The sequence below is a fragment of the Podarcis melisellensis genome, assembly GCF_964234715.1.
Source record: "Podarcis melisellensis genome assembly, chromosome: 11".
Classification (NCBI taxonomy): Eukaryota; Metazoa; Chordata; class Lepidosauria; order Squamata; family Lacertidae; genus Podarcis; species Podarcis melisellensis.
The window spans coordinates 6585581-6598657 of record NC_138543.1 but is presented as its reverse complement, the minus strand read 5'-3'; the positions used below and the strand labels follow the sequence as shown (position 1 = coordinate 6598657).

General features: G+C 44.8%; 1 protein-coding gene across 2 annotated transcripts in view; it reads left to right on the top strand.

Annotated features, from left to right (window-relative positions):
• The first annotated feature begins 2341 nt into the window (after window positions 1-2341).
• The window catches only part of FRMD3 (FERM domain containing 3), a 124909-nt gene continuing 114173 nt past the window's right edge, over window positions 2342-13077 (top strand). For both annotated transcript variants that reach the window (XM_081930593.1, XM_081930592.1), the window contains exon 1: window positions 2342-2915. In XM_081930593.1, coding sequence (XP_081786719.1) covers window positions 2766-2915 — 150 coding nt within the window. In that variant the 5' untranslated portion in view covers window positions 2342-2765. The remainder of the gene's footprint in view (window positions 2916-13077) is intronic.

Below are 13077 nucleotides of genomic sequence, written 5' to 3'. Positions count from 1 at the left end.
AGAGATTTTTCGGGGTGCGAATGGTACCCCGGAACAGATCACGTCCGTAAGTAGAGGTACCACTGTATTTAAAGTATTTATGCACCTGCCCTTACATTCAAAATTCCCAAGGCAGTTTATAAGAACTAATACAAATCACTTTAAAAACAGTAATAGGCAGTACCGAAAATGATCTATGTTGTTGTTTAGTCGTTTAATCGTGTCCGACTCTTCATGACCCCATGGACCAGAGCACGCCAGGCACTTCTGTCTTCCACTGCCTCCCACAGTTTGGTCAAACTCATGCTGGTAGCTTCAAGAACACTGTCCCACCATCTTGTCCTCTGTCGTCCCCTTCTCCTTGTGCCCTCCATCTTTCCCAACATCAGGGTCTTTTCCAGGGAGTCTTCTCTTCTCATGAGGTGGCCAAAGTACTGGAGCCTCAGCTTCATGATCTGTCCTTCCAGTGAGCACTCAGGGCTGATTTCCTTCAGAATGGATAGGTTTGATCTTCTTGCAGTCCATGGGACTCTCAAGAGTCTCCTCCAGCACCATAATTCAAAAGCATCAATTCTTCGGCAATCAGCCTTCTTGATGATCCAGCTTTCACTTCCATACATCACTACTGGGAAAACCATAGCTTTTACTATATGGACCTTTGTTGGCAAGGTGATGTCTCTGTTTTTTAAGACGCTGTCTAGGTTTGCCATCACCTTCCTCCCAAGGAGCAGGCATCTTTTAATTTCGTGGCTGCTGTCACCATCTGCAGTGATCATGGAGCCCAAGAAAGTAAAATCTCTCACTGCCTCTATTTCTTCCCCTTCTATTTGCCAGGAGGTGATGGGACCAGTGGTGAGCAATAGGCAGAGGTTAATAAAGCCTGGGGAGATAAAAAGGTCTTTGGAAGGAAAAGGAGGAATGAGTAAAAGCTTATTTATTTGGCACAGAGAGCATTGCCATACTCACTGTGAAATAAGCAGTGACGCTCCTTCCCTGCCTGCTCCAGAGAGCCGTGAGTGCCATGCAGCCTGCCCTGTGCCCACTAGGCCAGCCTGTTGCAGTGACAGACTCTGTTTTGTTAGCAGTGAAGTTTCATCTGCCAGTCTGGTGGGCCTCTGTAGTGTGGTCTAGTGGTTAGCGGATCAAGGAGAGCAGTGTTCAAAGCCACTCATAGGCCCAGTCTCTTAGCCTAACCCAGGGGTCAGCAAACTTTTCCAGCAGGGGGCCGGTCCACTGTCCCTCAGACCTTGTGGGGGGCCGACTATATATATATATTTTTGGGGGGTGAACAAACTCCTATACCCCACAAATAATAAGAAATGCATTTTAAATAAAAGCACACATTCTACTCATGTAAAAACACGCTGATTCCCGCTCCATCCGCGGGCTGGATTTAGAAGGCGATTGCGCCGGATCCGGCCCCTGGGCCTTAGTTTGCCTACCCATTGCCTAGCCTCTTCTATAGGCCTGTTGCACAGATAATGGGGGAAAGAGACATGTATGGGAAAGATGAGGTAGAAACCTAACGAATTACTAAATGCATAGGATGGGAAGAGTGAACTCTCAACCTTGGCCTCAGGTGGCAAAATGTCCTGCACTAACCCTCAGGGGAACAGCTTAGCTGGTAGAGCAGGAGACTTTCAATCTCAGCCTTGTGGGTTTGAGCCCCATGCTGGACAAAAGATTCCTGCATTGCAGGGGGCTGGACCAACTCTACAGTTCTGTGAAATGCACAAGCCCATTGATGGTCACCACCAGCCTCGTTTTCGCCAAAGAAAGCTTCCTTATTGCTTTCCAAACGCAGTAGTGTCCCCTAAGCGACTGGGTCCCCTCTGGGTCTCTGCCTGGGCGCCAAGGGGAAGGGAAAAGGGAGCGAAGGGGCTGAAGACAATATAAGGCGAGGAAGCGAAGAATATGCGACGGAGGGAAAGTGGGGAAAACAAACGAAGGAATGAGGGGAGGAGAGAAAAGAAAAGTTGAGGGAGGAAAATGGGAAATGGCGCAAGGAAGGGGAGTAAAGTATGAGTGGCGAAGGCTGAAGGAAATAAAACTGAGGCTGGGGTGGAAGAAACGGAAAGGACGCGAAGAGGAGCAGGAAAGGAGGAAGGGAAAGGAATCAGGAGGAGGCTGGAGGAGAGCGGCGGCGCAAAAGGAAGGGAATATGAGGGCGAGAAGGGGAATCGGGAGCGAGGGGCGAAGGCGCGCGAAGGGGAGGGCAGGCGCCCGAGGGAGGGGCAACGGCGAGAGAGAGAGAGAGAGAGAGGCGGCCGGGCGGGCGGGCGAGGAGGGAGGCGCGAGAGGGAAGCCTGACGCAGCGGCGGCGGCGGCGGCGGCGGCGGCGGCGGCAGCGCAGTGAGCCGAGCCGTCCCCACCGCAGCCGGCCGCTGTGAGCGCGCAACGGGCGCTCTTCCTTCGCCTCCGGCGCCAGCGCTGCGCGCGGCCCCCTTTAGGCCGGGCCAGGAGCTGCCGTGGGCAAGGCGGGCGGGGGGGCAAAGGGAGGACAGCAGCCTCCTCCTCCGCCGCCGCCTCCCCTTCTTCTCCGCTCCTCCCGCCCCGCTTCTTCCTCAGCATGATGTTCACCCAGCAACAGCAGCGGGAACCGCCGCCGCCGCCTCCTCCTCGGGCTTGAGGCGCCCGCCGCCTGGCGAGGGAGGGAGGCGCTCGGTCCCTCCTTCCTTGGCTCCCGGGGTCTCCTCCTCCTCCCCGTCCATCTCCCCTCCCGGCCAGGAGGGGCCGAGGCAGCAGGGCTGGTCGCCGGGCCGCCCCCCCGCTCCGGACTGCGGTGCATGTTCGCGCCCTGCGAGTGCGTGAGGCGAGGCGGCAGGAGGACCATGAAAATGATCCGGTTCCGGAGCTCGAGCATCAGGTCTTTGAGCCAGGAGATGAAGTGCACCATCCGGCTGCTGGACGACTCCGAGATCTCCTGCCACATCCAGGTGCTTCTACCCGGCTGGGCTGCGAGGAAGGGGCTCTGGGGCAGGCACCACCCCACGCCCTGCGCCCCTTGCAAAAAAGGGGGCTGGCTGGCGGACGCCCCCCCGGCATCCCTGCTGGCTTCGTGCCACCCCCTCGCCCTCCCGCCGTCGCGCAAACTCTCCCTCTCTCGCGCGCAATTCCCCCGAGCGCATCAGCGCAGGGAGAACTTCCTGGCAGGCGAAGGGCTGGGTACCACCAGGCGGGTGGGTGGGAGAGCCGCGCTTAGAAATGGAAAACTGGTGCTAAAAACCTGGGAAGTTAACCAAGGAAGGGCCTTCCCAGGCTACTGCTTTGCAGCGCAGCGATTCCATAGCTGCTGCGCATTCCTTGCGTGACATCCAGACGTGCTTCCTCGAGAAAGCCTTTCTGCTTTGCAGAGGCTGCAGCTCTGCAATAGCAAAAGCTGCATGAGATCGTTGCTTTTGGGGAAGGGGAGGGGAGGGGATGCGATCCTTTTTCCCACTCAGAGGGGCCATTGTGAGTTGGGGTGCTCTCTGGATAGCATGGGTGGCACAGCTCTGGTTGGGTGATGCCCGTGACAATGCAGATGACAGGAGAAGCAACTTTTCTTCACCATTTATTAGTTGTGCTGTGTTTTCTACTATAAGAAACTTGTGCATGTTGAATTTGACTCATGGTCTGTCTGGGTGGTACTGTACTGATGATTCTGAGTCAGGGCAGTCAGCACTTTTTATTTTTTAAGAGTTGAGCACTGCCTTACTGTGTTGTCCAAATACTGTTCGGGAGTGGTCATGTAGTCCTTTGAAAGAAAGACATAAATAAAACGTAAGCACCACAAGTGAAGACTAAAGTATTCTGGTGATGAAACAGTGCGCCGACAATTTTTGCTCATTGAAAACAGGCTGTTATGGATAGAGGTGGACTCTTGCTGTTATACTTTCCTTATATGCTCCAGAATAGTGTATGGTATTTCTAGGGACATAGAATTCAGCCGGGTGCTGGGTGGCTGGTCCTGTTGCAGAGGAGGTTTCAGAAAAAGAAGGCTCTTGGTATCTATGTATGGTGTCACTAGGTATATTGCAGCACAGAAATCCTCAGCCTTTAGATGCTTACTTATATTTACATTTTGCATCTGTATATCAGGATGGTTAACAGTATGTGCAGCAGCTTTCCCTTTTTCCTGTGTGGTTAAAAATAAATAAATCTCGGACCAATACACAATCCAGCAACTGAATTAGGAGCTAGGGAAGCCCCTGGCAGCAGTTCCAGCTGTGTTGGGTAATAGAAAAATATTTATGCTGTTTGTGGGGCTTAAGCAAAAAGAGTGATCAGGGCTGGCAACCAGACAGAGAATGTAAAGTTGATTCCTGACAGGTTAAATCAATTAATGAATTGATCACATGGAAATAAATTTTGAATATTCCTTTTTGAGATATTGAAAGGAGTACAATACAGCTTATTAATTAATAAACATAAGGAAAGCCAACACTCGCTGTGCAAGGGCCATTTTTAGTTTTCTCATTTTCATGAGCTCTTACATGAAAACCAAAATAGCATGGAAAAATAAATATCCCTGCAAATTAAAACTAATTATCCCTTAGTAATCAACAAAACATTCAGTTGATTAATCTACTAGCCTAACTGCTGAAAGATTTCGGTTCTATTCTAGAAGGAATGTATGGGAAACATAACCTCTGCTGAGAGTGGTTGGTAGACTGCATTTTTCAATGTCTCTCTGACAAGTGGAGATGGACAATACAATTAAGAATCTATTAACCTCTTCCTCTCTCTTTATTTCCAACTGCCAGGAATTTTGTTCCAGTATGTTGTGCTGTTAACACACCCCAATGACTTTTAACTGGAGGATTTAGTAGTAGGCTTCATGAAATACAGGAATGGCTGAAATCTATTGAATATGAAAGCTACTATCTAATTCCCCAAGGGGGAATAGATTAGTGAACCACTATGCACTATATAGAAATGGTTGACTGAGTGTGTGTGGTGTAGAGGAATTTATTTACCTGTAGTAGGAAAACATTCATTTGATATATGTGTACTACAGAAATGTTGATTTGATAGATTGCCAGGGAACTGTAACATGAAGTGGTGGAGTTGTTGATATATTGGTCATTTAAAAAATAGAGTACATATCTGATAATGTTCAAGGTGGCTTAGCACAAGTGGATACTTGAAGCAATTTGAATAAGTCTTTCTGCTTCAATGGAAGAATATTTTGAAAGAGATAGTTGTTTCTTTGTTACTTGCAAAGGTTTGTAGATATTAAGTAGGTGGGGCAATATAACTTAAATCACTAACTTTTGTTTTTGTGAGTATATATAAATGTCTATGTTTGATAGCATTTTTTTCATAGGGCAGAAAAGAAAGAATTTGCAGTTATGACAGCAAATTTACTTATAGCAGATAAGTAACAGTTAGCACCTTGGAGTTTTCTTAGTACATCAAATAAAAGAAAGCTGAGTCCACTGATCGGGAGGGGGCTGTCAACTGCTGTACTGACCCAAGAAGCTGATGCCAAAGCATAGGGTTTGATCCGGTCCTTTGTACATAAAGATGGGCTTAACTGCAGGGAATGGACCATTCCTTGGTTTCCTCATCACAGTTAGATGATCAAGTATAGGAGGCCAAGAAGACCCTATTCACTTACTGGATGATGGAGAAGTGGGTGACGATATATTGACCTGCAGTCCAGAGTCTACACTGGCTGGCCAAAGTACACACCCACATGCATCAATCTCTGCTCTGCTTTGGCCCCAATCAGGTATATGGACCTGCAGTATTCCTTCCTCACACAAAGCAATCCCCAATTGCTTAGACTGCCAGTGGACTAATTACCGTACACACTGCAGGCAGGAATAGCCTTGGCTGCTGGACACCATGGTTGAGGTATGCGATCAATACTTTGCTATGGCCTGTCAGGAATCATATGCATGTGATACAGCAGCAAATGGGCTTCTATCTGTACACTACGCCTAGTTGAGAGGCGGGAGTCAAAGCATATACTCCTATTCATATTTGTTGTCACTCTGCACCATGATATCTATAAATATGGGGTGGAATCTGGGTCATGCTCATAACATGGTGGAGTGGGTGACCCAGCCTGGGTACTTGCTACAGCAGCAATGGCCAGGAAGACATAACCATGAAACTTCATTCTCCTTTGCCAGAACACTTCTCCACCCTGGGGCAGGATCTGAGGACCTGCATCTGGCGTTGGGTCAACAAGGCTAATGGGATGCAGCTTTCCCTGGCTTCTGATACCAGTTGAATGCTTACTGGTTACTCTGAGTGTAAAAGTTGTTTCTATTAGATTGCTTCAGGAGGAGTTATGGGGCAAGGTGGTACCAGTAGGCTGATGACACTCAGCTCTATTTCTCCATAACATCCAAATCAGGTGAGGCGGTGCAGTGCCTGGGCCAATGGTGGTGGGATGGATGAGGAAAAATAAGCTGAGCTTGAATCCTCACCAACTGAAGCCACTGTGGGTCAGTAGTTCCTGTGTTTGGGAACTTGGTCAACTGCCTACCCTGAATGCAGCTGCACTCCGCTTGAAGGAGCAGGTTTGCAGTTCTGGGTGATTCTGGATGCAGCTTTGTCCCTGGAGTCTCAGGTGTCTAGAAGTGCCTCTTACCAACTACAGTTGGCACAACAACTACACCCATGCTAGACCAGGAAGGCTTGGCCACAGTAGTTCATGCACTGGTTACCTTAAGACTGAATTAGTGTAATGTGCTCTATGTGGAGCTTCCCTTGTACTTGATCCGGTAGCTGCAGTTAGTGCAGAATACTGCAGCACGATTGCTGACAGGAGCGAGATCTTGTCAGCATGTAGTACCTGCGCTCTGAGATCTGCACTGGTTGCTGATTTGTACTGGGTCAGGTTCAAAGGGTTAGTATTGGTATGTAAAGCCCTTAAAAACCTGGGACCCATCTACCTGCGAGATTGCCTTACACCCTTTTGCTCTGTGAAACTGGCACTGTTACAGGTGCCACACAATACCTGTTCTGCAGTCGTAAGAAATCGATCTTTTAATGTGGCAGAAACTACACTTTGGAACTTCATGCCTATTGACGTCAGGCTGGTGGCTTCACTTTATTCTTTTCAGTGCCTGCTAAAACTATTTTTGTTTCAACCAGCCTACCCAGATATTTAGAATGCTGATGGGTTTTTAGTTTATTGCTAGTTTTTAATTCTTTGAACGTTTTAATTGTTGTTACTAATAATCTTGTTGTTTTATTCTTTTCGTAAGCTGCTTTGAGGTTTTCTATAATCAAGCAGTATATAAACTTTGTGAAATAAATAAATATTGTATATTTTATTGTTTTCCAGTGGTTTGTACCAAACTGTTTTGTTGAACACCGCCTTGGTATTATTTTAATAAAAAGTACATAAAATATTTTGAATACTACTACTGTACTATTACTACCACAAACTATAGCAACAACAACGTTGCAAAGTTTGTGCTGCATCTAATGGAGTAGAAGTGCAACTTTCATACAACTTTAGTCAGTTTTACTTGGGTTTCAGTCAGTTTAGTTTTATTCAGTCAGGACAGTTGGAATTCAGATTTGCTGGTGTAAGGGAAAGCTCAGGGATCTCATTCTTCTCCAGTCTTGGGGAAATGGTCCTTGTTCTGCAGAAGTTTTAAAGGCAGGGTCTGTACAGACTGTCATGGCCGCTGGTTTTTAAGAGGTTTCACACCAACTTTTATGTTTTTTTTCTACATGAATGGAAAGCATTCAGCATGCCTCCATTAAATGTTCCTGGGACAAGTAAATGAAATAAAAATGCACGTGTGGTTATGTGTGTTTTACACATTGTAAGTTACATAAATAATTTTTTTCTGACTTGTGTTATTTATATTCATGTTGCAGCAGCCCATTACAAGCAATTCAGAGTTCGGATTTTCTTTTTTGGGAATTCTCCTATCTCATGCAAATTTTTGTGTGCTGCTATTGATAAAGCAACCACGGAGGCTTGTGTAAACATCCACTCTTTATGCTGCCCGTAAGAATCTAATGACCTTAGTAGAGTCATTTGAGGACACTTCCTGACATTTTATGCTAGAAGAAAAGACATGTTCTTTGGGAGGTTCATGTTCTTGTAGCTCCAGCTGGTTCTGTTCCATGTGGACTAAATTCTCCGCAGATAGTGCCGTGAAGCATCATGCGCTGGCATGTGTTCACTGACAGGCTGCTAAGAGGCTAAATGAGTATGGAACCTGCCTCAGGTTTAGTGGAATGCCAAGCAATAGGAGGAACAGTCTCTGAGACATTGTATGTATATCAACAATTATTTCATAATGGAATGTTATAGTGATGATCTCAAAGCTTACATGAGAAAGTGAGCATTAATGTCCTCCATAATGCCATTAAATGAAGCATTATTAGAAAAATAAAGTCTCTAAATATAGGATTTGAAACCAGCTTTTCAGCTGTGCTTGTTTGGCAATGCATATTACTAGACACTGGGCAAATTCATGTTGATGCACATAGAGAATATGGGATTTGGTGCTCTGGGAGCTGCGAAGGGAGACATATGCTGGGAAGTGAGCATGAAGTGACTGGAATTCATCCAGTACAGACTTATATTATCCCTATGCACATCTTGCTTAGATGTGTGTGTTGTTAAATATAGAAAACTGTTACTTTCACAGTCACAAAGTCATTTTAAAAAGAGAAGAAGCAGGAGAGCTGTGAAACCTGATATTATAGTACATGGTGCTCTTTGGTTCGAAATATTCTGAATTACCCAGTCTGCTTTCAGGTGCCCTTCAAAGCCTCTGCGATAACCTAGGGACAGCAGCCAATAGGTGCTTCAGAGTATACTTCCCTTTTAAGATTTTGATTTACCCGTTCCAGCCAGAAGCACCACAAACAACTAACTTCCAAAGCACCCTTATGCTGTCGTTTAGCATTCTATACCAATAATCTTTGAAACCAAACATCTGCAATGACTCTTATTTGTAGTGCATGTGAAGTTCCAGATAAACACTTGTTCAAAACAATCCCTCTCCAACACAGTGGCTTAGCGTGGGTTGTCAGCACCCGGGGCAAGGCAAGTAATTTGCGCCCCCTAACCCGTGGATTTTAGTAGGGGCAGAGAGCTGCGAGTGTGAGCGCGCCCCCCCCCAGATGTTGCTCCCGGTGCGGCTGGCCCCCCCCTGCACCCCCACGCTACGCCACTGCTCCAACATTACAGAAAGTGTTACAGCAGTATAAGGAGGTATAGCTCAGTTGGTAGAGTATGAAACTCTGGATCTCAGAGAGTCATGGGTTTGAGACCTAAGTTGAACAAAATATTCCTGTGTTGGACTAGATGACTCTTGTGGTCTCTTCCAATTCTACAATTCTATGTTTCTAATATTAAATCAAAGTAGCAGGCTATTAAACACACCAGAAAGGACATTATTGGTTATGTGGGACGTCTTTAGTTTATTCTTTTTTTGAAAAGCAGCAGCAGTAGATTGCCCTCTTTCCCCGGTGTAATTTTTTTAGTGTTCCTGTGAAAGTAGCACTAGCACTGGAATGTTAATGTTCTTTGACAACTGGATCTTAGGCACTCAAAAAGGAACTTAGTGCCTAACACGGGTGATGAGGACTCCCTTTGTGGAATCATTGAGTGGGCTGAGGAATGTCTCAAATGAATCAGGCTATTACAGATTCTAACCAGCTGGTTAAAAGGCAGTAGCGTTATCATATAGGTTATTGCATGGCTTAGGGCTAGATTTCTTGAACAAAGGTCAACATTCAATATGCTGTTTTTTCATACATGGGACTTGATGATTAGCAATTAGGTGAACCAGGGAAGTGGCAGTGGAATGGGTCAAGACCCATGGCAAGACATAAGCAGTCTTTCTGATGACATAGTTGCCCTGGTGTTTGATTTATTTCTTAACCCCCCCTTGGGACTCAGCTGCTTTGCAGCATCATTGAGTAAAACTGCAGTGGCACAGCAGAAAAAGGAGACAAGTAGAATGGAAAATAACCTGAAATCATAACGGCCACAGTCTGTGTAACACGCAGACTCTTTGTAAAAGATGGTTGACCTGCCTGACCAAACGCAAAGCTGAAAGGATTTCAGTGAAGATTTAAAGAGCAATTGTAGACAGATGTAGCTTAAAGCAGTGGAGGATTTTTTCCAGTCAGGTTGGCAGATAGATAGTCCATGTCTGCAAATACAGGAATTATAGAAAAACAAATCAAAGACTTCTTCTTCTTCTTAATTGAATTTATATACTGCCCCATACCTGGATGGTAAGTTTGCCAAACCCATGGAGAATACATATATTTCAGTGCCTGTAATATAAAGACCTTAATCTGGTGTGGGCAGTCTTCAAACTTGTAGGATCTTTTTCTTTTTTTAAAAAAAATAAAATGGTGGCCCAAAGTCTGCCAACTAGAACCAGGTGCACGGCAGTAATTGGTGTGTGTGCCAAAGACGCTATGGAGGGGGGGTGATGTCACGTGACATTGTGAGAAGTGCTGACATCACCACTCAAAATTGAAGGGTTCTCAGTCCTCTCCTTAAGAACTGGGGGAGGGGGGGCAAAATGCTTCAACCCCCCCCCCAGCTGGTACACCAGGTATGAATTTAGAATTAAGAAAAAGAATGCCTCTGGCCATGATTCTGTGCTATGATATTCTGTGTGCTCAGCCCAGGAATTTGTTTTCAGTACCGCAGTTTACAGTCATTCTACTCGTTTTCCCGGGGCTTTTAATTTAGATTTGGACTAAATACTTAGTTCGCTTCCAGGTCGAAGACTTGCTTATTGAGCATTCATCCTGATTTGTTTGCAGGGAGATTAGACAAGGTTGATGATTTAGTGAACATTCAATGTGATTTGTTTGCAGGAAGACCTTGTTAAATCAAAGCAAGTGTTATCCCACACTATCCACTGCACCCCCATCACTTTTCTTATCACAAAATTCTGACTTTTTGGGGAAGTGTGTTTGTTGTGCATGTCCTCCCAATCAACCTGAATTTGTGACTCAATCTTACCCCCCAAAAGTGGCAGCCTGGGAGCGCCCTTGAGTCTCACTGCTCTTTTGAAGAGTTCCTGCCCTTTCTCCCACCACTAAGGCCAGCCAAGAAGTGCTCCTGACATTGACAGTGAAGGAGGGCAAATTCTTAGCGTATAGTTTAATATCAAACAACACCAAACTAAATGTAAAGCTTTCAGTGCTTGGTGTTTAATGTTGCCCTGTTTTTTGGAGAGATGTGGTGAGGAATGCACTTTGGAAATAACAACAGGGCTGTGTAGATTCTGCACTTGAAAAATATCACAACGGTACCCTCAAAGCTCAATTTTGTGGTTTATATTCATTACCCAGATTAAGAAAATGTGACCATGTTTGCTTGTTCTGCACAACTTAATCAGCTGCTGCTGAATCTCATGGAAAGGCTTCTGAGATTTCATGAGCCCCGTCCAACACACTTTCAAGAACATCGCCTTGTTTGTTTTTAAATAAAAGCTGTGATTTTCAGAACGTTAAATTCCATGTCAGCACCAACTTCTGTGTTTATGAAGGGATCCAGAGCTGCAAAATGCACACAGCCATGCATATAAATAATTCAAAATCATGTGGCTTTTTGCACTGTGGGACTGCAATTCAGTCTTCTTTCCTTTTCCTCTCTCATTTTGTATACTTAATTTAAACTATCGTCTTATGGCTGTGTGCGAAGAAAAGTTTTGTTTTGTTTTGGGAATGCACAGCTTAGCTGCCATCACCAAATTTGAAATAGAGGTTCTTAAGGAATTCGAAAGCACCACTAGTATCTGTGGTTCAGGAGAATAAGCCCTGCTGAGATCACATTTCATCTGGCAATGGAGGATGTCCTCACAGTAGTTAATAAATTTGCTCCAGAAAATCTGGACTGTAGGGAATTCCCATCACAGATGGTAGAGTGATCCAATCTGCCTACTCACTTTCCAACAAAGGGGACTTAATGTCTTTTTGATTATGTGCATTCTGACAGGTGTTGTATACCAGTGGTTTAGTAGTTCGTTCTGGCAATTCTTCATGCAGATCAGCCTCTTGGCATTCACCACCCAGCTCTTGTTCCAGACTTCCTCCTCTAGTTTCTCATTCAGGTCTGTGTTCCATGCCATGAAACCTGCATTTTCTAATGAAAATATCTAATAAAAGTAATACTTCAATGAAAGGGGTTTTCTTTGGGGGGGGTGTGAGTTTTTCCAAGGCTAACTGAAGTAAGTTAAGAAGTGACTCTGACTGATTTACAGAGAGCAGGGCATTTTTGTAAGACTCTTGGTGTGTGTGGTGGTGGAGGGGAAATCAGATTTTATTAAATCATCATAGATCACGTTTTCAATGTTTATATTGAAGCCTAACTTTATTTCTTGCTTGATTATTTGTAGCAATTATTCTGTGTGCTGAGGTAGGTTGCCTGGTTTATGTATGCCAGCCTAGTTGTAAAACACACGTAAAAAACTCTCTCGACCTCCTTCAGTAGCAGATGTTGCACCAGAGTTGTGCTTTCATATATATAATGCGGTAGTATTTAACATTCTTATAGGTTCATTATAGGTTATTTCTACTCATTCTGCTGTGATTGTATTTTTAAATTGTTTTCCCTTAGGAGCAACCTGTGGTGTAAAAAATGAAAATGTAGGATATTGTTTTGATATACTGCCAGTTATTGTACAATTAATGTGAGATTAACTAGTTTTCTATTGGTTTTATGCAGTTTTATTATGTGCCGTTATTATCTTTTCTACACAGATTTTAATTGTTTAAATGTTCATTTTTTTAAAAAAAACCCACAAATCATATAATCAATTACATTTGATGGTACATTTTCAGAACCATTTCCTGTAAAGAGTGCACCTGATATCTGCTTGTACACTGTGCTCTGAATTGCACATAGACTGATCTTTTCAGCTTGCAGGGTATCCTACTGGGCAGGAAACTATTTTGGAGGCAAATGTAGAATATGATGACCTTTGGTGGCATCTAACTCTGTTTCTGACATTAGTGTACCTTTGAAGAGTTCACTCAAAAGCCAAGTTATTTATCTGCAAAACGGAACTTCTTATTACGTGTGGTCCATGAGCCCTTTACTGCAACGGGCAAGATGCAGGCAATGACACAGTTGACTTCTATCATTTTCATCTGCACAGT